This window comes from Dipodomys merriami, unplaced genomic scaffold (genome assembly GCF_024711535.1).
Source record: "Dipodomys merriami isolate MVZ:Mamm:240054 unplaced genomic scaffold, mDipMer1.0.p SCAF_2, whole genome shotgun sequence".
Taxonomy (NCBI): Eukaryota; Metazoa; Chordata; class Mammalia; order Rodentia; family Heteromyidae; genus Dipodomys; species Dipodomys merriami.
The window spans coordinates 69,701,252-69,728,144 of record NW_027203381.1 but is presented as its reverse complement, the minus strand read 5'-3'; the positions used below and the strand labels follow the sequence as shown (position 1 = coordinate 69,728,144).

General features: G+C 39.0%; 1 protein-coding gene across 2 annotated transcripts in view; it reads right to left on the bottom strand.

Moving 5' to 3' along the window:
• Positions 1–655: 655 nt before the first annotated feature.
• Positions 656–26,893, bottom strand: part of Fyttd1 (forty-two-three domain containing 1) — a 34,483-nt gene continuing 8,245 nt past the window's right edge. For both annotated transcript variants that reach the window (XM_070029986.1, XM_070029987.1), the window contains exons 2-9: positions 24,695–24,823; positions 14,265–14,413; positions 13,695–13,807; positions 10,374–10,470; positions 9,939–10,000; positions 6,627–6,701; positions 3,905–4,031; positions 656–3,034 (exon numbers count right to left, since the gene is read on the bottom strand). In XM_070029986.1, coding sequence (XP_069886087.1) covers positions 2,936–3,034; positions 3,905–4,031; positions 6,627–6,701; positions 9,939–10,000; positions 10,374–10,470; positions 13,695–13,807; positions 14,265–14,413; positions 24,695–24,823 — 851 coding nt within the window. In that variant the 3' untranslated portion in view covers positions 656–2,935. The remainder of the gene's footprint in view (positions 3,035–3,904; positions 4,032–6,626; positions 6,702–9,938; positions 10,001–10,373; positions 10,471–13,694; positions 13,808–14,264; positions 14,414–24,694; positions 24,824–26,893) is intronic.

The window sequence follows — 26,893 nt, the reverse complement described above, 5'->3', positions numbered from 1 at the left end:
TTTCTTATATATTTATGATTTGTCTATAATTAAAATTATGGTGAAAAGTTTATGATTGTTTAAAAAACACAAGTCTGATTACAATACTAGACTTTTCTAATAAGTGTTCCTAATTTGACACCACTTAATAAACTATCAAGTCATCATTGGTATAGATTTACTTACCATATTACAAATGCTGATACCTAGCTATTTCCAGTTCTTAGATATTACTTTCTGTGGGTGTTCAATTCACAAAACCACTTTATTACCAATTGCCACATTCAAGACTTGGAAAAGGGGCTGGGAAGGTAGCTCAGTGGTAGAGCGCTTGCCTTGCATGCATGAGGCCCTGGGTTCCATTTCTCAGCACCACATAAGCAGAAAAGAAAAAAAAAAGACTTGGAAAAGATTAAGGTTCACTTTACTAAGATGTAAGTGAGATTATACTGAATGTCTGACCTTTTAAATAATCTGAGTCTCTTTTTTAATGCCTACTGGCAACTCCTGTTGGAGCTATGAATAAAATGATCAAAAGGTAGTTAAGGGATGACAACCAAAGACTATAGATTGATTTACTAAGTTAGCTAGTATCTTAAAAAAAAAAAATCACAAAATTCTGTGTAACATAGAAAAATATAAAAACCACAACTCAATGTCTATAGCTAAGAATAAATCATGTGAAACCTGTTACATTTTATTTGTTAAAAATGAACAGCTTCATAATAGATCTAAATGGAACTTTTCCAAAAAACACCAAAAAGTACAGTGTAAAGCACCTCCTCATTAAATACAAACTTTCGTTTTGTGATGCATTGCATCAATGTTTTGCATACATCTTGATGCAAAAGAAATTTCAAGTAGCATCTTGTTTTTTAAAAAACCTAGGAACTGAACAAAAATGACTACACATTTCAAAGAAAGGAAAAATTCCTCTAGCAAAGCATATTGTTTTGTTTATATACAATGCTAATACACAAAGGTTTTAATTTAGTTGTACCAAAGGCAAAAATTATTTAAATGTAAATAATTACAAATGGGTGAAAAGCAGACATCTAATATACCAAAAACACTGTTATTTGATGTACTTAATGTTAATATATGGGGCAATTTTTAAAGTTTACCAAAAAATGGCATGAATAATTTGTATCATATTTTAAATAACAGGAAAATGAGAATACCTTTATACCATATTTTCACAAACAGTTTAAAAGACAGTAAACTCACGCTCAATTGTTTTTTCTTTAAAACAAGCTACCAGCAATTCTAAACCAGTCTATAATAGATCAAATAGAAGAATTATAGATCTAATAGAAGAATTCAGACTTTCAAAAATAGTTTACAATGAGTTCTTGGCTTCTATGAAAAGCCTCATATATAGTGAAGGAGAGACTAGAGTTTATTTTCAAATTCTGTGACTGGCTCCCAATAATTCCTTATTAAACAGAAGTACTGGCATTAAGGATCAGATTTAATTCTTTGGTATAAGCATGAATCTGTTGCTGATCACATTCTATGGTTAGAATGAACCGAGTAAACCAAGGAGCATGAGAGGCAATGAAATCTAATATACAAGGAAAGCAGGAGTGGTAAATTTTGCTTTATAGAAAAAGTCAACATTTAAACACCAGAAACCTAACACCTAGAGGCTTATACAAATTATAGCAAACTAAAGGTCAAACTTCAAAATGACCAAACTTGTTCATCTGAACCAGGAATATTTTGCTGCATTTTGGCATTTTACTATAATCTATGTACAATGGTCTGAGGAGTCTTAGCATTATCTTGGCACATCAGACCAACTCTGCTTACCAATCCAGAGTCAGAAAAAAACTTTCTCCCTATAAATGTCTGAACTTTGTATCATACAAAAAAAAAAAAAAATACAAGGTATACAACAATGGTACAATGTAATTCCAATTTGGCAATTTTTCTTTGAAACAAGTATATTTTTTGGAGCTAGAAATTGTTAATTTAGCAAGCTTAATAGATTACAAATTTTAACTTTGAGTAAGAACAGTTTAGGACTTATGACTATTAAGTTTACTATCAAAATATCTAAGTGACTCAGTCCATCTTAAAATTTTTTCTTATAAATATCATTTGAAGAATAATTTGTGGACACTAAACCCAAAGAATATGCCTATAACTGGTGTTTTGAAGTATTTCATCTAAGTTTCTGGTCTTTCAAATTGCTATTTCCTTTAATGCTTTCTTCATTTATCAAACAACAACTTTTTTAGCGTTTTACAATCAACCTTATCCTCTAAAGTATTGGGTAACTTTGTAAATATCCATTTATAGTAAAGAAACATCAACATTTTAAGCTGAGACATATTAATATAAGAGAACCACATTCCTGTTAAAAGTTCAACATTAAAAAATTACAACTTGGGAGTTTAACTTAATTCTATCTGAAAAATGAACTAAGTTCCAGATATTTCCATAAATCCTGAAAGCCAAAACTGAAATTCTCAAAAAGCTTTTTTTTAAAAAAAAAAAAAATAACTAATGAAGAAAGGCAACAGCACTTATATCAACACTATTCAAAGGTAAATGACAGCAACAAAGGGGGCTACATATATATCCAAAACTAAGATTTACCATGGCCAAGAGCCAAAAGATGGGCAAAGGTGATGAGATCCTAAATGCCACTCTCATAAAAATAAGCAATTTCTATCTTTCTGTCTTCCTTCTGCTGCTTGAGGCACCAAAGAAGCCAAGAGAGAATTGTTCTGTCTGGGCCAACCAAGAAATCTTTAAGAACATATATGTATATTCCCTGTTACTCTTTCAGGGGATTATTTTATACATTAAAAAAAAAACCTTCAAAAATAAAAGTTATTTAGCCTTCTAAATATTTTGAAGTAAAGTTTCTTGAATTTCTGTGACGAATTCTTCAAGCAATTCAACTTCTCAAACAGTCATCACTGAAAAGTTCCTTTGACAAGGGAGCTTATCCCACAGTTACAAAGCGACTTCCTCCTTTGTTGAATGTGAGAGTGGCTCTTTGCTCCTTCAGTATCCCAAATCTTTCATTCAAAGTCATCCCTGTCTACAGAAAGGGAAAAAAAAGAACTTGACTCAAAACCTTACTTGCATTAAAACAATATGATCTGCAAATATGTATGTGTGTGAGCTCATGTGACCCTTACAACGACTACATGAAATAGATGAAGTTAAGATATGTTTGCCTAGTTAGGTGGTGAAAGTGTGACATGGGTGGTAGAGCACTTGCCTAGCAAATACAAGGCCCTAAGTTCAAACTTCAATACCACCAAAGGGTATGGAGTTACCATATAATCTACCACCTAGGTATTTAACAAGGAGAAATGAAAACATAGGTCCACACAAAAACTTGTATACACTGTTGGTCAAAGAAGTATTATTCATAATAGCCAAAAGAGTAGAACCAACATTAAATAAGATATAGTACATATTATGGAATTATACCATAAAAAGAATGAAATACTAAAACATAAATGAATCTTGAAAACTTTATGGTAAGTAAAAGAAGTCAGGGACAAAGATCAAATATCTTATAACCCAACTTATACAAAACATCAAAACAGGGTTGGGAAGGTGGCTCAGTGGTAGAGCGCTTGCCTTGCATGCCTGAGGCCCTGGGTTCGATTCCTCAGCACCACATAAGCAAAAAGAAAAAAGCCGGAAGTGGCACTGTGGCTCAAGTGGTAGAGTGCTAGCCTTGAGCTGAAGAGCCGAGGGACAGCACCCAGGCCCAGAGTTCAGGCCCCACGACCGGACCCAAACAAAACAAAACAAAACATCAAAACAGGGGAACTACAAGAGACAGAAATCAGGTTAGTGGTTGCCAAAGTTTGTTGGGAAGATTAAAGTGTTTTATTTACTGTACAAATACTGTCAATGAAATGTCATAAATACAGAAAACTTTTTTTTTTTTTACCTGTTTTCCAACACTATTTATGTCAAATTGTAGGGGAACGCCTTTAGGAACTTTCTTTACATCAGATTGCTCTCGTTTTGTCATAAAGGAGGGTACAGGAGTACGAGTTAATCTTGGTTTCTGAGCTCTATCAGAAAGAAAAAGCTACTGTTAGCTTGACAATTAAAAGAAAAAGATTAATGGTTTGAACTCATATTCAAATGCCTTAGGTCTATTTTTTTTAGGTAGCTGCACCTGCAATGAAATGTTCTTCTATAGAATGTAAGCTTTAAAAAGACAGTTGGCTCTTGACTAAAAATTATAATTGTTCATAGAATATCTCAACTGTAACTACAAAACTTTCAGCCAAGCACCAGTGGCTCATATCTGTAATCCTAGTTACTCAATAAGATGAGATCTGAAGATCATGGTTCAAAGTTAGCCCTAGAAGAAAAGTCCATGAGACTCATCTGCAATTAATCACCAAAAATCCAGAAATGGATCTGTGGCTCAGAATAGCACTAGTCTTTAGAAAAAAAGCTCAGGGGAGCTGGGAAGGTGGCTCAGTGGTAGAGATGCTTGCCTTGCATGCATGAGGCCCTGGGTTCGATTCCTCAGCACCACATAAATAGAAAAGGCTGGAAGTGGTGCTGTGGCTCAAGTAGAAGAGCTGAGGGACAGCACCCAGGCCCAGAGTTCAGGCCCCATGACTGACAAACAAAAAAAATCTGTTGTAAGATATCGAGAGAATAAAAACATCATTTCATTGGGCTGGGAAGGTGGCTCAGTGGTGCCTGGCATGCATGAGGCCTTGGGTTCAATTCCTCGGCACCACATAAGCAGAAGCTGGAAGTGATGCTGTGGTTCCAGTAGTAGAGCGCTCGCCTTGAGCTGAAGAGCTGAGGGACAGTGCCCAGGCCCAGGGTTCAGACCCCATGACCAGCAAAAAAAAAAAAAGAAAAAGAAAGAAAAAAAGCTCAGGTATAGCTCCCAGGCCTCAAGTTCAGGCCCCAGAACGAACACACACACACACACACACACACGCACGCACACACACACACACACACACACACACACACACACACACACACACACACACACACACACACACACACACACACACACACACACACACACACACACACACACACACACACACACACTTTGAGCAATTTTAAATAACTGTTGATTTCTTTTCTTTTTCTTCTTTTTTGGTTGGTCAATGGGGCTTGAACTCTGGGCCTGAGCGCGCGCGCGCGCACACGCACACACACACACACACACACACACACACACTTTGAGCAATTTTAAATAACTGTTGATTTCTTTTCTTTTTCTTCTTTTTTGGTTGGTCAATGGGGCTTGAACTCTGGGCCTGAGCCCTGTTCCTTAGCGCAAGTGCTCTACCACTTGAGCCACAGCACCACTTCTGGTTTTCTAGTGGTTTATTCAAGGTAAGAGTTTCACGGACTTTCCTGCCTGGGCTGGCTTTGAACTGAAATCCTCAGATCTCAGCCTGAGTAGCTAGGATTACAGGTGTAAGCCACTGGCAGCTAGCACAATTGTTGATTTCTAAGACTAAGGTCCTTCAAATCAAGTAAGCTGTAGTCTTAAAAGATCCAATCTACATTCTTTTCAGTTCAGTGATAAAGATGGCTAAATAGATCAGAAATTCTGTAAACCTAGAAAGTTTATTATAGTACAATAAATATAACAAAATGTTTATGTAAATTAACATCATCTAGATAAAAGAATATACTGTAAGGTCTTTTAAAAGGTTAATCTTACTAGGAAGAGGGGAAGAAAAGAAAAAACAAGTATGTGCAGTATCATCCCTTTTACATCCATATATACATTTATTTATTTGTTTATTGTGCTAGTCCCGGGGCTTGAACTCCAGGGCCTGGGCACTGTTCCTTAGCATTTTTTTGTTCAAGGCTAGTGCTCTACCATTTGAGCCATACCTACATTTCCCACTTTTTTTTTTTTTTGGAAGTTCATTGGAGAAAAGAGTGTCAACAGACTTCCTATCCTAGCTAGCTTCAAATTGCAATCTTTAGATATTAGCTACCTCAGTAGCTAGGATTACAGATGTATTAGCTACTACTCCCAAGCTCCATATGTACATTTTAAAATGTATGATTAATTTTAAATGTATAATTGTTATACTTGATTAAAATTTAAAAAATAAAAATAGAAGTAACTGGCATGGTGGCTGACACTTGCTTATATTTCTAGCATTCAGGAAGCAGGCAGGAGGATCAAGTTCAAAGCTAGATTGGGCTATATAGTAAGACTCTGTTTCAAAAAAGCAAAACCCGGGGCTTGGAAGGTGGCTTAGTGGTAGAGTGCTTGCCCTGGGTTCAATTCCTCAGCACCACATAAGCAAAAAAGCTGGTAGTGGTGGTGTGGCTCAAGTGGTAGAGCGCTAGCCTTGAGTTGAAGAGCTAAGGGACAGCACCCAGGCCCAGAGTTCAGGCCCCACAACTGACCAAAAAAAAAGCAAAATCCATCTATCTATTTTGATCCATCTATCCATCAGTAAAAAAAGTCATTAAAAAGGGTTATGGGTGTATCGAACCAGCGATCCATGGTAGTTTTCACTTTTACCTTTACTTATACTACTTCCAATTTGTAGCACAAGTAATAAGTAATACTTTTGAATCTAACTCCCTCCTAACTTGAACATCATACTGTGAACACAGGTCCAGTACCGTTGTGCAAAAAGAAAGAAAAGACTTACACTGGGTTCTGAACTGCTCCAGGATTGTCAATGGATACTGTAAGAATTCCTCCATTTGTAGTGGAAGTACGCCATCTAGTTTCAAAAGAAGACAAGTTTCACTAAAGTGATGTTCATAAATCCTCTATCTCATATAAAGATATTCCATCCATCCATCCATTCGCTACCCATCTACCTACCACTCATCTACCTACTCACTTACTTACCTAACTACTCATCTATTTTGGGGTTAAGGAACCTATGACCTATGTGTTAAGAAGGTGTTCTACTACTGAGCTACAATCCCAGTTTCAAAATATGTAGCCAGGTGCCAATGGCTCATGCCCATAATCCTAGCTACTCAGAAGGCTAGATATAAGCATTGCAGTTCACAGTCAGTTCAAAGACCATGTGATTCTTATCTCCAATTACCTACCAAAAAAAAAAGCTGGAAGTAGAGCTATAGGTCAAGCCCCAGAACAGACAGACAGACACAGACACACAGACACACAGACACACAGACACACACACACACACACACACACACACACACACACAGACACACACACACACACACACACACACACACACACACACACACACACACACACACACACACCATACACAGTGAAAATAGGTATTTTAGAAACAGTCATTATTTTTGAGGTTTTAAGAAACACACAACACTGAGGACCCCAACATGATATCTTAATTGGCATCTTAAATTATTAAATTTTTTAACACAATAAATAAATATACAAACTTCAGTTGGGTGCTGGTGGCTCACACATATAATAATAACTATTATGTAGGCTGAGATTTGAGAATTGCAGTTCAGAGCTAGCCTAGGCAGACAAATCTGCCAGATTTCAGCAAAAAGCCAGTACTGGGGGAAACAGCTCAAGTGATAGAGCAACAGCTGTGAGTGAAAAAGCTAAGCAAGAACACAAGGACCTGAGGTCAAGCCCACTACCAGAATCATGAAATGAAAAACAAAAACAAAACAAAACTGTATACTTCTTTTTTTAAAAATCAAATACAGAAGCAGCTTCTAATAAAACCTAACAATCTTGCACCTCATAGTCTCTTTCTTCCCATTTTTGTTTTCCAGAGTGGCTCTTCTAACTTTTCCTGTTTTTTGTTTTTGTTTGTTTTTTGGTCAGTGGTGGGGCTTCAACTCTGGGCCTGGGCGCTGTCCCTCAGCTCTTCAGCTCAAGGCGAGTGTGCTCTACCACTTGAGCCACAAGCAGTTTTCTAGTGGTTTATTGGAGATAAGAGTCTCACAGACTTTCCTGCCCAGGCTGGCTTTGAACCTGATCCTCAGATCTCAGCCTCCTGAGTAGCTAGGATTACAAGCATGAGCCACTGCAACCAGCTAGGTTGTTTTTTTGTTTTTGTCAGTGGTGGGGCTTGAATTCTGGGCCTGGGCCCTGTCCCTCAGTTCTTCAGCTCAAGGTTAGAGCTCTACCACTTGAGCCATAGTGCCACTTCCAGTTTTCTGAGTGGTTTATTGGAGATAAGAGTCTCACAGACTTTCCTGCCTGGGCTGGCTTTGAACCTGGCTTTGAACCACAATCCTCAGATCTCAGCCTTGTGAGTAGCTAGGATTACAGGTGTGAGCCACCAGCACCTGGCCTTTTCCTATTTTTCTAGTTCAGTAAATATGATGTTTTATAAGCTGGGCACCATTGGTTTACACCTATAATCCTAGCTATTTAGGAGGCTTGAGATCTCAGAATAGATTAATGAGCAAAATGCCAGAAGAAGTATGGCTCCAGTGGTAGAGTACCAGCCTTGACAGAAAAAGCTAAGCAAGATTTTAGGCTCTGAGTTCAAAATGCAGTGTCCATCTGTGCAAACATTTACTATATTGCTATAATGAATAAATTTATCACATTATTCTCTAGTTTCTGTATGTCCCGAAAAATATTGTGATGCCTGTCATTATTTTAGTTCCTCTGTACTGTTATTTAAATCTCATATTTCTTCTAGCAGTATCTCTTGAACTACTCTTCACTCTTTCTTTCCACCCTTTCTCCCACTTTGTATCTTCCACTATTCATGAGCCCTCCCTTTTAGATGATTAATTATTATGTAGTTATTATTATTTTGAGACAATCTTGCTATGTAGCCTGGGCCTCAACTGAACTTGTAATTCTCCTGTTCTGGCTTTCAATTACACCTGACTACTACCTGCCAATTGCTTTATTAGCCAAAATTTGACATTTATATTATATTCTAGTCTTAAAATGACTATTTTTCACTTTGTCCACAGGTTGAGTCTCAAGAGTCCAAAACAAATAAATAGCATATAATATCACTATTATGTAAATACTATTCATTGCAGAAGCAAAGAGGCTCTCATTATTATTGTCCAGTTATTTTTCATATATAGTCCTGGGGTTTTTTTTACTTGAGAATAGCTTTGGACCATGACTCTCCTATCAATGGCTTTCTATGTAGCTGCAATCACAGTACGTGCTACAATGTGGTGGCCAGCTGTTGACTGAGGTAGGTCTGTTTTTGCCCAGTCTGACCTCAAACTGCAATTTCTGCCTCTAAGAGGGTGGGCTTACAGGCATACTCCACCACTCTCAGTCCCATTACTTATTATCTTCCTTATGGTTTCTCATGTCATGGCTCCTATGCTAAAGAATGGTGCCAATATGAAGTTCACATAGTTTATTTTCCTACATTGACTAGGTAAAATCATACTTAATATACTCAGCATCACATCTAAAACCATGACAATGTTTTACTTTGCAAAAGTAGTGGTAATTTTTAATAGTTTCATCTCAAAGCCTGATCACATTGATGGAAATGTTACACATCTCACCTTCAGAAAATATAATTATAACAGACAAAAACATGTTTGAGAAGGTTTTACACTGTCATAAGTGAAAATATTCTATTGTTTAAAATTTTACAAGCCTTCTAAAAGCTTTACTAAATTTTCTTCTATTCATTCCAAATAGGTTTATGCAAAAACAGAAAAAATTCATTAAGATGAAAGAAATAGGTTATCAAGAATATAGTAACTTACTTTGTGCTAAAACAGTTACAATGCTTACATAAGAAAACTCAAAAGGTTTTTGTGACACTGGGGATTAAGCTCAATGGTAGAGTGCTTGCCTAGCATGTATAATATCCTGGGTTTAGTTCCTAGCCCTTAAAAAAAAAAAGTATTTGGAGAAAAAAGGAACAAAATTAGATTTCAGGCTTAATACCATTTGGGGCATCATCAATTTCACTCATGCTAAGGCACATGGTAATTTGGGGGTAGCTATAGTCTGAGTTTTGAAATGACATCTTGAAAAACAAATTGAAACTTACTGACGCGTTCTCTTTGCTACTACATCTTCTAGTAGCTGTTCTGTGTTCACCTGGGCCTGAACCTAAAGGAGGGAAAAAGCAGTAGATCCTATAGAAAGCAGAGGATTTGAATCCAAACAACCATCATGCTATAACTAAAACCCAACTGTGGTAAGTGGATGCATGCAAGAGAGGCTCTGTGCTGCTATGGTAACACCACTGTTTAACTTCCTTTATAAAAACAAATGGTAAACATAAGTTGTTAAGTTCTTATAAGTTGCTATTGAGGACAAGAGAAATAGGGGGAAAAATATACAGGAAGAACTAATATCATGTTTTCTATATCCCCAACCTAATGTCAACCATGGGCTATACCTATAACTGAGTATCACTAAAGATGTCTGTCTCAGGATCAACTTCAAGTAAAAAGAAAATCCCACCAAGGCTTTTGAATACCTTCAGGCCTCTTCGGAAAAGAAAAGTTGCCTGGCGAGTATCTTTCTGATGGCTTAATTTATTTCCACTTCTGGAAAAATTAGCTGGAAGGTTAGTTCTGCAACAGAAACATATGTCATGAGTAATCTCAATTTCTTTGTTTTTAAACATTTTGAAAAAAGACAAAAGTATTTCAATTCATGCAATGAAAACTTGATGAGCATACACTAGAAAGTATGAACTCCACATTGTTTCCTTATTTATATGAAGCTACTGAATTTGATTTCCAACATCTCCCTCTGTAATACGTCACATAAACACCTGGTTAACGTTTAACTGATTTATTGCTTAAATAATAATAAGGCCTCTAATAAGGCCTTTCTTCCTACATATGGTATCTTCAGAAGACATTTACAAAATCATATTTAAAATGCTATTTCCTATTCCCAAATTAGGTGAAAACATGAATTTACAGATTTATAGGATTAGTATAGAGAAAAACATCACACCTAGGATCATTCATAGTCAAAGTAAAAACACTAACAAAAAAAAACTTGAAAAACAACCTCTACTCTTTCAGCTTTCTTCTCTTTTCCACACTCACAAACCTTTATATATTAACATAAGCCACAGGACTGGGGATTTAGCTCAGTGGTTGAGCACTTGGCTAGCAAGCCACAAGGGCCTTGGATTTATTTGATCCCCAGTACCACAAGGAAAAGAAAATTCTGCACTGGCATCTGTCTGTCTGTCTCTCTTGCACTCGTGCTCTGTGTGTGTGTTTGTGTGTGTGTGTGTGTGTGTATATATATATATATATACACACACACACACACATTTATATATATTCACACACATATGCATCTGTGTCACACACACACGGAATATATATATGCCATACAAATATGTATATGTGTATACACACACATACATAATGCACCAAAACACACACATGTTTAACAGAGAACTTATACTCTTTCACTTTAGTATACACGGAATATATATATGCCATACAAATATGTATATGTGTATACACACACATACATAATGCACCAAAACACACACATGTTTAACAGAGAACTTATACTCTTTCACTTTAGTATTTCATACACAGAATAATGCATACTCAATAAATTATACTTGACCTTCACCACTTTCTATTCTTTACAGGAAGTTGATAGAGTATGAAAAAAACAAATTTTCTGCATGGTGCCAGTGGCTTGAGCCCATATCTTACCTACTAAGGAGCATGAGATCTGAGGATCAAAGTTCAAAGCCAGCTGGACCAGCAAAGTCCATGAGACTCTTATCTCTAATTAATCAGCAAAGAGCTATGGAGCTGTGGCTCAAGCAGTACAACACTACCTTGAGCAAAAAAGCTCAAGGATAGTGCCAAGGCCTTGAGTTCAAGGCCCAGGACCAGCACCAAAAGTAAAAATAAATCACTTTCATCTATTCAACGAATAAATGCATAAAAGGTTACCTATCTTACCACCAACCTTATAGAGGTTCAAATGCAAAATTTCCTCAAATAGCTCAAATAACTTGTAACTCTCACTGGGCACCAGTGGCTTATATCCTAGCTCTCAGGTGGCTAAAATCTGGAGGACTGAAGTTCAAAGACGGCCCAGATGGAAAGCCCATGAAATTCCATCTCCAATTAATTAGCAAAAAGCCAGACTTAAGTGGCTCAAGTAGTAGAGTGCCAGCCATGGACAAGGCTAAGCAAAAGGCACTGAGTTCAAGGCCAATTATTGGTAAAAACAAAACAAAACCAAAAATATGTTTCATAAATAGAAGATTTTTATTTAGGGTAGACCTGTTTCACAGAAGATACTATACCAAATGATTTCCAAAGATGATGGTTAAGTGAAATTTTGTTCATAAAAAGACTAAAGTTCATGGTTTTATGAATTATCTTCTAAGATGTAGAGTTGTAGTTCAAGTGGCAGAATGCCAACCTTGAACAAAATAGCTTAAAGGACAGCACCCAGCCCTGAGTTCAAGCCCAGCAAACAAAAAAAGGTATTATTTTCTTTCTTTTTTTGGGGGGGCAAGTCAGGGCCTGGGCACTGTCCCTGAGCTTCTTTTGCTAAAGGCTAGCACACTATCACTTGAGCCACAGAACTTTTCTGCTTATGTGGTACTGAGGAACTGAACTCAGGGCTTCATGCATACTAGGCTACCACTCTACCACTAAGCCACATTCCATCCCTATTCATTTCTTAAAGATTAATTCCATGTGCTGGGAATGGGGCTTAGTGGTAGAGTGCTTTTCTAGCATGAATGAAGCCCTGTGTTCAATTCTAGTACCACATAAACAGAAAAGGTCAGAAGTGGTACTGTTGCTCAAGTGGTAGAGCTCTAGCCTTGAGCACAGAGAAGCTCAAGGGCAGAACCCAGGCCCGGAGGTCAAGCCCCAGAGTCAGCAAAAAAAAAATGATACTTAAAATTGAAATAACAAGCTGGGCACTGGTGGTTCACACCTGTAGTCCTAGCTACTTAGGAGGCTGAGATCTGTGGATCACGGTTCAAAGCCAGCCTGGGCAGGAGAGGCCAGGAAACTCTTATCTCCAATAAACCACCAGAAAACCAAAAGTGGCACTGTAACTCAAGTGGCAGAGCACTAGCCTGGAGCTGAAGAGCTGAGGGACAGCACTCAGACCCAGAGTTCAAGCCCCATGACCCACCAAAAAAAAAAATAGTAATTCCACAGCTTGTCAACTTCCTTTCTGACTACTTTATCCTTATGAAGGACAGAATACCAAAATTATAACAACACACTATCATTTCTTGGTTTATGTTATGCTTTTCAATTTAGTATAAAAATAATTTGAACCTGATAAACACTTATGCAGAATCTTTCTTTCTGGTTTTGCTTTTCCACAAATAACCTACATTGCTATTTGTAGAAACAGTAAGAAATACTGAGATTGAATAATCAATTTAGTTTTCAGAATTCTCAATTCTGATTGACATAGTATGATTTTTATCTAACGGATAAGTTTTACAATTTTGTTCTGTAAATATAGAGAAATGATACTTTAAAAAGTTTACATAAGTTGTACTCATCAGTAATACTGTATCTAAGAAATAAAGAAGCTGCTGCTGAATGCTTCCATGTTGTTTTAAACAAACATCTCAGTATATGTCTTCATCCTTTTTGTGGTGCTGGGAATTTAACTCAGGGCTTCATGCATGAGGCAAATCCTGAACTCCAACCACATATTTGTTTTGAAAATGATCAGATAAGAAGAATCATTGTAAATCAATTCTTCTAAACCCTAAGTGGAAAAATGTTATTTGTTTATGTCCATTACTGCCACAAATTTGAGTACTTACTTTCTGTTTAACTGGTTAGGCCTCTTGAGAACTGCAACTGGTTTCCTTTGTGCTTCATTTTGTCTCAGAAGGTTTGTCTTCCTTTTTAACACTGGAAAATATCGCTCTATATTCTTTCAGAAAGTAAGAAACTATGTTAATCAATTTCCTTTTTTTTCCCTTTAAATCCTAATACAGTAAACATTTCTAATGTAGAATGATACAGACTAACAACTTCTTGAATGTGGAGATCAAAGAGATGAAGAAATTTAAATGACCTGAAAAAAATCTCTTAAATGGCTGAAAAGAAAGATGACAGTCAAGCATAAAACACCTGAGGGGGCTGGGAAGGTGGCTCAGTGGTAGAGCGCTTGCCTTGCATGCATGAGGCCCTGGGTTCGATTCCCCAGCACCACATAAGCAAAAAGAAAAAAGCTGGAAGTGGCGCTGTGGCTCAAGTGGTAGAGCTCTAGCCTTGAGCTGAAGAGCTGAAGGACAGTGCCCAGGCCCAGAGTTCAGGCCCAACAACCGGACCCAAAAACAAAAACAAAAAAAAAACACCTGAGGTACTCGGGGGGCTGCACATCCTACCTTGTCACTGAGAGGAGGACGATTCATAGGACTAATTCCTTTTCGAATTCCAGGTGTTTTCCTAGCTGCAAGGCCAGTGACAACTCCATAAGGACGTCTCTTTGCAGGTATTATTCTTCCTCTACGGTTAAGATTACTTTTACCAAAGCCTATAGAAAGAAAAGAAGAAACAGTATTAACATAAAAATGTAACTGGTAGAGTCACAGAATACAGAATACTCTATTTTCTGAAGCAAGATGGATATTCTTATTCTTATTTACATGTTATGTGTATATTCAAGTTACATAACACTTTTCTCATTTATTTATTTATTTTTGTGTTAGCTCTGGGGCTTGAACTCAGGATCTGGGCACCGTCCCTGAGCTTTTGTGCTTAAGATTAGTGTTCTACCACTTGAGTCACAGCTCTATTTTTTACTTTTTGGTGGTTAACTGAAGATAATAAGAGTCTCTCAGGGGGGCTGGGAAGGTGGCTCAATGATAGAGCGCTTGCCTTGTATGCATGAGGCCCTAGGTTCGATTCCTCAGCACCACATAAGCAAAAAGAAAAAAGCCGAAAGTGGCGCTGTGACTCAAGTGGTAGAGCGCTAGCCTTGAGCTGAAGAGCTGAGGGACAGCACCCAGGTCCAGAGTTCAGACCCCACAACCGGACCCAAAGAAAAAAAGAAAAAAGAAAAGAAAAGGGGCTGGGAAGGTGGCTCAGTGATAGAGCGCTTGCCTTGCATGCATGAGGCCCTGGGTTCAATTCCTCAGCACCACATAAACAGAAAAGGCCGGAAGTGGTGTTGTGGCTCAAATAGTAGGGTGCTAGCCTTGAACTGAAGAGCTGAGGGACAGCGCCCAGGCCCAGAGTTCAGGCCACAAGACCAACCAAAAAAAAAAAAAAACTGTCCTCTTTCTGTAGCTCTTTTCTCTTTTTATTATGCAGTGCTGGGGATGAAAAACAGAGCCTAAGGCATGTCAGCCAAGTGCTATACCCCAGCAGCACCTGTCATTCTCTCAACAGGACAATCTATACTGAACTTGTGCAAGATAGTAGCCAATATTTATATGTAGCTACTGAGTAGTACCTAGTATAAACTGAGATATTATAAATAATGTAAAATATTTCATTTATTTTTATGTTATTATAATGAGATGGTAATATTTTGAATTTAATATGAAGTCAACATTTCACTATTACTGAATAGTGTTCATAGATAGTACAGTCATGATCTTATCTCCCATTTACTACTTTGCCATCTACTTTCAGTCCTTTTCTATTCAAAATGCTTTTGACAAAGTCTGCAGTGTCAATGAACATATTTTAATCTCTGTGGCATGTAACATTACTTTCAGTTTCCATTATGTACCTTACAGATTTAAATTCTTTTGCTCTAATAATTTTTTAAAAACTCAATGTAGGTATTCTATATTTTGGTTTCAGCTTTACTTACATAATTCATAAAGACTACCATGAAGGGGGTAAAATTGGAACACAGTGTGAATAGGTATGGAGATGTATCAGTGAAATCTCCATTTGTACAATCTATATGAACTAATAAAAATAATAAAGTGAAAAAAAATAAAGACACTCATATGGGACTATTCAGTATTTAGTACTGGTATGTAGGTGAATTGAATCAATCAGCAACTGTATTTCTTACTCTATATACTATTTTATAGCCTATATTAACACTCCCCATAACACTACTATATCAACACTACACTATATCATTTTATTGCCTTATTTCATGGTTCATATTTGATCTAATCAACTACTTAATAATCATTTCAGTTATTTGTAACATTTTATGCACAGCTATGATTATTTTCTCAAAATATAACTTTCTAGAAAGTGAAACGTCATGTTAAAGAGTAAAGCAAATTATTTTTTGAAAGTTTTTTTTTGTGGGTCATGGGGCTTGAACTCTGGGCCTGGGCCCTCTCCCTCAGCTCTTCAGCTCAAGGCTAGTTCTCTACCACTTGTAGTGCCACTTCTGGTTTTCTGGTGCTTTATTGGAGGATAAGGGTCTCACGGACTTTCCTCCCAGGCTGGCTTTGAACTGCAATCCTCAAATCTCAGCCTTCTGAGTAGCTAAGAGTACAGGCATAAGCCACCAGTGCCCGCTTTTTTGAAAGTTTTATGAGCATACATTATACAGGTGGCATTTCACTGTGACATTTCCACAGAGGTATACAATGTATCCTATCAATCTCAGCCCTAATGTTATATAGTCTCCTACTCTCCTGAAATTTTTTTCCAGAAGTACCAGAGTTTGAACTCAGGTCTTAACACTTATTAGCAAGCACTCTACTACTGAGCCACATCCCCAGTCCTGAGTCTCATATATATATATATATATATGGGTTTTTTAATTAAATTTTTTTTCCTGTACTGATACTTGAACTTAGGGTCTCATGCTTGCTTGGCTGGCTTGCTCAACTGGTGGTCTACAACCTGAACACCACAGTCCTGCTTTTTGCTGGTTATTTTGAAAATGGAATCTGGTGGACTTTACTGCCTGAGCTAGTATGAAATTGCCAGCTTCTGTATGTTAACCTCTTGAGTAGATATGATTACAGACATTAATCACAGGTGCCCTGTGAATTCTTAAAAAAAACATTTTTTTTACTAGTATACATTAGTTGTGTGTGTGAGGGGGTTATCATGGTATTTCTACACATGTATATAATGTATTAATTAATCTTAGTACCCATTTATCACTCTCCCTTACTCCTAAAACAATTTCAATAGGTTTCATTGTTCTGTTTACATACATGCAAATAAAACTACTTTGACTATAGTCATCCTCACTCACTCTCTTTGTTAGCTCAGTTCAGCTCTCACCTGGATCTCTCTCCCCCAAGCCCGATTTATTTCTCCCCACTTCAATCACTTCTTATTGATCACAGCTTTCATTGAGGGTCTTTATGCTACGAGTTAAGCAAACTCTTAGGGAATTTTATTCTTTTTTTTTTTTTTTTCTTTTTTTGGTCAGTTGTGGGGCTTGAACTCTGGGCTTGGGCGCTGTCCCTGGGCTCTTCAGCTCAAGGCGAGCACTCTACCGCTTGAGCCACAGCACCACTTCCGGTTTTCTAGTGGTTTAATGGAGATGAGTCTCACTGACTTTCCTGCCCAGACTGGCTTTGAACTGTGATTCTCAGATCTCAGCCTCCTGAGTAGCTAGGATTACAGGCGTGAGCCACTGGTGCCCGGCCTGGGAATTTTATTTATGTTTCGAAATTCCTACCGGAATGAGTTCCCAGGAGCATAAAGAAAAGCGCCAATTCTATGTTATTGACAACTCACTATGTTATCTTTTAAAAAGTTTTTATTTAAAACACCTTTTATGAAAGCAAGCCTGGGTAAAAGAGTAATACTAGAGGTATAAAACCACATTTTATACTACAAAGCCATAGTAACAAAAACAGACCCAAAGATCAATGTAACAGAATAAAGACTTAGGAATAAAACCATACTGGGAAAGTTGGAGCTGCTTCAACAAACACTGCTAGCAACTTCATGAACCCTCCTGGTTCATGAAGCTAAAGGACACTCAAAAAAACATTTTTTGGTGCCAGTCCTGGGGCTTGAACTCAGGGACTGAGCACTGTCCCTCAGCTTTTTGTTTGAGGATAGCACTACCACTTGAGCCACAACTACTTCCAGCTTTTTGGTAGTTAATTAGAAATAAGAGACTTTCCTGCCTGAGCCAGGAGTTGGTGGCTCATGACTATAATCCCAGCTACTCAGGAGGCTGAGATCTGAGGATCACAGTTCAAAACCAGCCCAGGCAGAAAAGTCTGTGAGACTCTTATCTCCAGTAAGCCACCAGAAAACCCTAAGTGGCACTGAGGCTCAGTGGTAGAGGGCTCACCTTGAGCTAAAAAGCTGAAGGACAATGCCCAGGCCCAGATTTCAGCCCCATGACTGACAAAAAAAAAAAGAGGCCGGGTGCCGGTGGCTCACGCCTGTAATCCTAGCTACTCAGGAGGCTGAGATCTGAGAATCGCGGTTCAAAGCCAGCCTGGGCAGGAAAGACCGTGAGACTCCTATCTCCAATAAACCACTAGAAAACCGGAAGTGGCGCTGTAGCTCAAGTGGTAGAGTGCTCTCCTTGAGCTGAAGAGCTGAGGGACAGCGCCCAAGCCCAGAGTTCAAGCCCCATGACCAACAAAAAAAAAAAAAGAGAGAGACTTTCCTGCCTGGACTGCCTTTGAACCTTAGTCCTCAGATCTCTGCCTCCTGAGTTATCTAAAATAACAGGCATGAGTCACCAGTATCTGGCTCTCATCTTAATATTGATTTTGAGGAGAATGTTTTTAAGAACGGTATATATACATGTATATATATAAATACATATGAATGTATATATATACACACACATATAACATGGTATCAGATCTTACAACCCAAGTTGTAAGCTTAAATATAAAGTTTTCTATTTCTATTTAAACTTTTCTATTCTATTTTAAACATTCCTATTCTTCTGTAGGATTTCAGGACTAATGTGTACTATGAATATCTAAGAGAGAAATATTAGCATATTTCATTCCCAAACTTGCCTAACGCTTGAACCTTTTTGTGTGAGATCCTTATTAGTAATTCTGATGCCAGGTAATAGTAAAACTTGTTACATTATAATGTTTGTATCACTTACGTATTGACTGTCAGCTCCTAACTCACCCTTTATTGCTCCGCCTAAGATAGGAATATTACTTTGGCCAGTGAGCATGACATTAAGCTTTATGAGTAGTGGACTAGTGATTCTAGAAAATGAAGGGGTTTTTCTTCAGATTCCAGTTTGCTTTTCATGATCTGATCTGATCCTGTGGCATGAGATACCTAGTGATATTATCTACAGCCTGTTCTTGGCCTTACCAGGCTGATATTATGGTGAGACTACAGCCACCACACAATATTTGTGATTGATGCTTTAACTTTGTGCCCTAGGTACTTGTCAAGTTGTTCCTGCTCATCCTCTCTTTTTTTCTTTCTTTTTTTTTTTTTTTTTTTGGGGGGGGAAGGGGGTCCGGTCATGGGGCCTGAACTCTGGGCCTGGGTGCTGTCCCTCAGCTCTTCAGCTCAAGGCTAGCACTCTACCACTTGAGCCACAGCGCCACTTCCAGCTTTTTTCTTATGTGGTGCTGAGGAATCAAACCCAGGACCTCGAGCATGGAAGGCAAGTGCTCTACCACTGAGCCACCTTCCCAGCCCCCTGCTCATCCTCTCAATGAACTTCTGCTGCACCCACCCCACAGGGAGCTCCCAAATAAGCCTATTCAGGATGACAGACCATCCAGGGAGCCATAGACTCACCCTCTCCAACAAGGTCAGGAATTCAGAGGGGTGGAGGCATTCTTACAGACTTGTTCTTTTCTCAGGTGCATTCTGCCTCAGTTGTAAAGGTATTTTTAAAATAATCAGAAAAAACAATAAACTAATTATAAATTTTAAATCAAATTATTACTGTTGGTATATCTGATTATCTTTTAGATGATTAAACACATAGGAAAAACTCATATACTTTCTCAAATTAATGACTTGCTATTTTTATTTGTATTGACAGCTACTAGTTACTCTATCAGGCACTGTGCCAAACAATTTAATGTGCATGAAAAACTGAATATAATCTACAGTACATTTCCAAGGAGAAAAAAAAAACTATTACTGAAAAAAGCAGGCTCTGTCCTAGGTATTACAAAATGGGCAAGACTTGAACAGACATGAAGGATTTCAGTCTCTAGTGAGAAATATAAAGACATGAGTAACCACAGCTTAAGTGTAGAGCGAAAAGCATAAGAAGTGAATAGACCTATTGGGCCTAAGTTATTAGGGCTTTGACAGAGGATAAAACCCACGCTAAACAAGAAATGAGGAATATATGATCTGAATTTATGATCAAACTAAAACAGCTTGTAAAAGAAGTATTTTAGACTGATTGAAAGAGGACAAAAAAAGTTAAGGCCATATCAGTCACTATAGTAGCACTCAAACATACCATGATAAAGGACTGGGAGATAAAGAAATTTGAAAATATTCCAAAAGAATGAATAAAGGCCAGGCATCAGTGGTTCATGTCTTTAATCCTAGAGATTCAGGAGGCTAAAATTTGAGAATAGTGGTTCAGAACCAGCACAAAGAGATAAATCTGATACTCTTACGTTGAATTAACCAGCAAAATGCACCAGGTGTAAGTACATCTCACATGGTGGAGCACCAGCTTTAAATGAAAAAGCTAAGCAAGAGCTCAAGGTCCTGAGTTTAATCTCCAGTGCCAACATAAAAATGAATGAATAGGGCTGGGAAGGTAGCTCAGCAGTAGAGTGCATGCCTTGCAAGCATGAGGCCCTGGGTTCGATTCCTCAGCACCACATAAACAGAAAAAGCCGGAAGTGGCGCTGTGGCTCCAGTGGTAGAGCGCTAGCCTTGAGCTAAAGAGCTGAGAGACAGTGCCCAGGACCAGAGTTAATGCCCATGACCAGCAAAAAAAAAAAAAAAAAAAAAAAAAAAAAGAATGAATGAAGAGAAATTCACTATTATAGGATAGTGTCAAAATCAGATGAGATTGAAGAGAAAGTCTCATTAACAGGAATAAAACTAATTAAAGTGAGCCGGGCGCTGGTGGCTCACGCCTGTAATCCTAGCTACTCAGGAGGCTGAGATCTGAGGATCGCGGTTCAAAGCCAGCCCGGGCAGGAGAGACCGTGAGACTCCTATCTCCAATAAACCACCAGAAAACCGGAAGTGGCGCTGTAGCTCAAGTGGTAGAGCGCTTGCCTTGAGCTGAAGAGCTGAGGGACAGCGCCCAGGCCCGGAGTTCAAGCCCCATGACCGACAAAAAAAAAAAAAAAAACTAATTAAAGTGAGAGAGTACAGAGCAGACCATCCTTTAATGCTGACAATTTGTAAGAGTACATTGTTCCAGTACACATTTGTCTTTCTACTGTTTCTCTTGCCTACGAGACTAACTGAAATGAAAATACAAAAATCTTATCTTTCTTTTGAATCTCTAATTCCTTCTATGAATTTCTTCACACATAAATCATTTGTTTCTATCATTTCAGGAGCCTGTAAGAGGTAATTAAAGTCATGGGGTTTGAGTCGTCACAATTAGGATTGGCACCCTTTTAAAAGAGAGCTCTGGACTTTTCTGGCACCGTCATCTAGACTTAAAGCCTCTAGAACTGAAAAATAAAACTTCAGAAGTTTACAAACTGCTTAATCTGCAGTACTTTTTTAACAGAAGCTTGAACTGACTTAAGGTACTGCCGCACTCAGTCTATTTTAATTAACACATGTAGATGCAAGGAAAATAAATAATAATAACAGAATGAGGGTGAAAATAGGTCTGGCACGGAGGATCTCCTGAGTCTGAGAGAGTCTCTAGAAGAGTCCAGTTAATTTTCTTGAAACCACTGTTATTCAGTACTGTACTACTGAAGGACTTTTGGTTGTTTCTACAAAAGCTTACTGAGTATCTAAATCGTATTTCAAACATGGAATTCAAAGTCTTATTTATACAGCAATCAAAAGTCATACTGACTATGGGCCAAAGTCTTTTTTTCCTCTGTCACACTTGGTCTCTCAACTGAAACATTCTCACTAACATTACAATGTAGAAATATAAACTATTCCTAGTCAATATGAGCTTAAGACAACTCTCAATCTATCTGCATATTCAGTAGCAGTGGCAGCTGTTCTATTTTAAACTGTCACATGAGCAGACAACATAACTAAGTGCAAACTCAATCTTCAGGGATTCTAAGCTACCTCAAGGCTCAGATCATAAATTCCATAAAAGGAAAGTTTATCTGACCTTTTGTGGACATTATTTTTTCACCTTATCCATTAAACCAACCCTGGTCTTAACACAAAGTTCTTATTTGATATTCTATAATACTATTTACCTTTCTGTTGTTGCAGTTGTCAAACTCTATTTTTTCTATCTTATTTTTTGCTATTAGTAATTAATTTCTACTTAAAAAAGAAGAAGAAATCCAAGCTGGATGTGCATGGCTCATGCCTGTAATCCTAGCTACTCAGTAGGCTGCGATCTGAGGATTGCAACTTGAAGCCAGCCCAGGAAGAAAGTCCCCATGAGACTCTTACTTCCAATTAAACACTCAAAAGACAGACCTGGCACTGTGGCTCAAGTAGAAGAACACTAGCCTTGAGCACAAAGAGGCTCAGGGACAGTGTCCTGTCCCTGAGTTCAAGCCCTTAAGACTGGCAAAATTAGTGAACAGTATTTCTAGCTTCTATGGACTAGAAAGTTATTTCAAAACAAAATATATATGAAATGGTTTATAAAATAGTATGTTGAACATGTATTAGAAACATTTAAATCTAAATCAACAGTATTACACATTCATTTGATACGGCTAAATAGCTGACAAGAAATTTATTAGCTAGGTTCAGTTATCCAAAAGTTATTAAAGAATACAATTTTTTTAAGAATACAATTTTATAGTCTAGTTTCATTTATGGATATATTTAAGGACATGCTGGCATTAGCTGTTAAAACATAAAATTATTTTCAACTGAAGATATGTTTTTCAACATCAAAATGAACAGAGCTGCGCACCAGTGGCTCCCACCTGTAATCCTAGCTACTCAGGAGGCTGAGATCTGAGAATCACGGTTCAAAGCCAGCCAGGACAGGAAAGTCCATGAGATTCTGATCTCCAATTAAGCACCAGAAAACTGGAAGTGGTGCTATAGCTCATGTGGTAGAGCACTTGCCTTGAGCTGAAGAGCTCAAGGATAGGGCCCAGGCCCAGAGTTCAAGCCCCACAACCAACAACAACAACAAAAAAAGAACTGAGAAGTTTGCCAAAGAGTTTTCTCTATATGTGATCATGATTTAGTTGTTTTTTTTTTTCTTAATTTGAAAAAAGGTTTATTTTTGAACTACGGGTATTACTTGAAGAGCAAGAGCCCAAGTTCAAGCTCCAGAACTACAAAAAAAAATCTAAAATGCCGAGACAGTTGCTAAAAAAAAAACAAAACACTTAATCATATATAATAGTATTCAGTTACTACCTATAATCCATTTTAGAACCAGATTATAAATAAATAAAAACCTCCAGATTTGCCCAATTAATATGTATGTAGAATTTCAAATCATATCTAAAACATTCACTTTGAAATATGACCTTTGGAATATTTAACAAATCCTAAACCAAGCACTGATAGCTCATGCCTGTAATCATAGCTACCCAAAAGGCTGAGATTTGAGGCCAGCCTGGCTAGAAAACTCTAGGAGACTCTTATCTCAAATTATCCAGCAAAAAGCTGAAAGTGGAATATGATCCAAGTAGTAGAGTTCTAGCTTGGAGCAAAAAAGCAAACAGGAGCATGAGGCTCTGAGTTCAAACCTAGAGCCAGCACAAAATTTAAAATGTTTTAAAAGTTAAAAAAAATCTTAAAAGGTTTTAGATAATAACATGAAGAGTCTGAAGGTAATCCTCTATGCAGAAAAGCAGTATCCATGTACAAAGAGGTCTCTTTTAGAAAAGCAAGTCTGTGGGGTTGGTAAAGTGCTAGCCAAAGAGTAAAAGCAAGAACTAGTCTCCGACTTAAAAAAAAAAAAAAAAGGGATGCCGGGCACTGGTGGCTCATGCCTGTAAACCCTAGCTACACAAGAGACTACAATCTGAGGATCAGGATTCAAAGCTAGCATGGGCAGGAAAGGCCATGAGACTCTTATCTCCAATAAACCACTAGAAAACCAGAAGTGGCGCTGTGGAGCCACTCTCCTTGAGCTGAATAGCACGCAGGAACAGAGCCCAAGCCCAGAGTTCAAGCCCCACAACCGACCAAAAAAAAAAAAAAAAAAAAGAAAGAAAGGACATTTGCTTCTAATAAATAGCACTGTATCCAACAACAAAATAAATTGTCTTGTGAGGTGGTATGATCTTTCACTTAACATATTAAGTTGGAATTAGTTATACATAGACAGTTAAGGAGATAGATATCATGATATGAAAAATACCATAAAGGGCTGGGAAGGTGGCTCAGTGGTAGAGCGCTTGCCTTGCATGCCTGAGGCCCTCGGTTTGATTCCTCAGCACCACATAAGCAAAAAGAAAAAAGCCAGAAGTGGCTCAAGTGGTAGAGCGCTGGCCTTGAGCTGAAGAGCTGAGGGACAGCGCCCACGCCCAGAGTTCAGGCCCCACGACCGGACCCCCCCCCAAAAAAAGAAAAATACTATGAAATTCTAAACCCTAAAGATAATTTAGGCTATTGACAAATGGATATTAGCAAAAATCATCTATTTAAGAAAACAATTTTTGCCAGGTTTTAAGAACTAAATAAAAATCTGAGAAAATATGAATCACAAAGAATACTAATGTATTTTCCCTATTTACAGCATATACTAAACCTATTATATTATAAAACCATAAATAAGAGCATTTTACTAAAGTTTATTTTCAAAACTTACCAGAATTCTGTTGGATTCCCCACCGTAATCTCATCTTGAATTGCCTGGTACCACTTTGCTGGAGTCTTCTATTTAGTCTTGGAAAATTCTGCTTCTTTCCTTCCTTTCGATTCAATTTGATAATGTCATCTACAAAGGAGTAAATACCATAATAATCATTTTCACTTAGTGTCTATTGCTCACACCCATTTTATTTATTTATTTTTATTTATTTATTTTTGTTGGTTGTGGGGCCTGAACTCTGGGCCTGGGCTCTGTCCCTCAGCTCTTCAGCTCAAGGCGAGCACTCTACCACTTGCGCTATAGCGCCACTTGCTCACACTCATTTTAACTTAATGACTCTATTGCTCACACTCAGGGCCCTCAAGATATAGCACATGCTGACTCCTTCCTCAGCCTCCAGCATTCAGGGATTTACAGGTATGCCCCATCAAACCTGGCTTCTTTTCTCTATTTAAAGCATTTCCATAGAAAATAAGAAGATAAAGCTTGTCAGCCATTTCCCTCGCAATAACCCGTAGGGCTGGATAATCAGCGGGGCCCAATAGCGTGGCCCCGTGGTCCAGCCTGCTAGAGGGGGCGGGGCATCAAGGTGAGCCTCACAGCTCCACAGACCAGCATGGGAGAAAAGCAGGGCTTTGAGAGGCTACCATCACGTCAGAGCCCCACAGGGTACCGCAGGAGGGGCGTGCCATGCCCTGGGAAGAGGTGGGGAATACCACCAAAAGGGGGCGGGATGTGCTATTGGAGGGGGTGGGGCATCGAGCATGGTGAGGTGCAGATTGGGATTGGAGAAGGGACAGCTTGGGGGAGGAGCATGAATGGTGGTTTGGAACTGTAAGTGGAGGAGGATGCAGCCTATCTGGGTAATATACAGGCTGTGTGCTCCAAGGCGGGGGGGGGGGGGGGGGGGGGGGGGGGGGGGGGGGAGGAGGAAAAGCAGAGGCCGGAGGAGAGATTAGAGGGAGGTTAGGGGGAAAACAGTCCGGAGGGAGGAGAGAGGAGTCCAGAGAACATGGACTCCCCAGGAGAGGGTGTCTGGAGGAGACCGGGGATCCTGAGGAAAACAATTAGTGCAGAGGAAGGAGAGGAGTAGGAGTGGAGGGAGAGATGGCAGGAGGGGAAAGCTTGCCGGGGCAGGGCAGGCCTGTGGAGGACACAGCAAGCCTCGGGAGGTCATCTGGGGCTTCTCGAGGAAGCCATTTGGAGCTTCCTCAAGAAGCCATTTGGGGTCTCCTTCGGAGTTCATTTGGGGCCTCCAAGAGGGGCCATTTAGGACTTCCTCTGGAGGTCATTTGGGTCCTCTTCGAGGGTCCATTTGGCACCTCTTCCAGAGGTCATTTGGGGCCTCCTTTGGAGGTCATTCAGGGCCTCCTCTGGAGACCATTTGGGGCCTTCCTCTAGAGAGGCCTGTGGAGAGGAGCCTCCCGGAGCAGAGCAGGGCAGGCCTGTGGAGAGTGGAGAGACCTGCAGTGAAGGAGAAAGGGAAAAGCCTTCCTCTTCGGAGGTTTGGAGCTGTGGAGGTTTGCAGACTAATAAAGGTTGGGGGGTCAGGACTGCCTAGTGGAGGCTTGGAGACTTGGTGGTTGAGGCTGCTCTTGGTTCTGGGTATCTAGCCCAGGACAAGATAGTCTCAAGACCCCTTTCTGGTGTAAATAGTGTAAATAAACTTGTCCACTTTTCACTGTCTGTGCCTCGATGGATGTCTTGCTCTCTGAAGGTCATAAGTTTTGGAGGCCCCAGCGAGATCATCCACCTGGATGGCATCAGGCCTTGTACCCCGGGAAAACCCCCTCGTAGGTGACTGTCTCAGCCATCAGGTGTTTCCCGAGGACCAACATCGACAAGAGTCATTTGGGAACCCTTCTAGGGGTGAGTCTGGGCAAGCCTGTCAGCCTGTTTTTAGGACCTCCGTAAGAGGTCATCTAGGGCTTTCTTGAGGAGCCATCTGGGACCTCTTCTGGAGGTCATCTGGGCTTTGAGAAGCTATCTGGGACCTCCTTGAGAGGCCATTTGGGACTTCTTCTGGAGGTCATTGGGGACTTCTTCAAAGGGCATCTGAGACCTCCTCCAGAGGTCACCTGGGAGATGTGGGTCTGTGGCTATTTGTGTGTGTTTGCTGATAATTCTATCTGTGTCTTGTATACACCTCTGCTTACTCCTTTTTTCTCGGATAGGAGAACAATGTCCTAAAGTTCT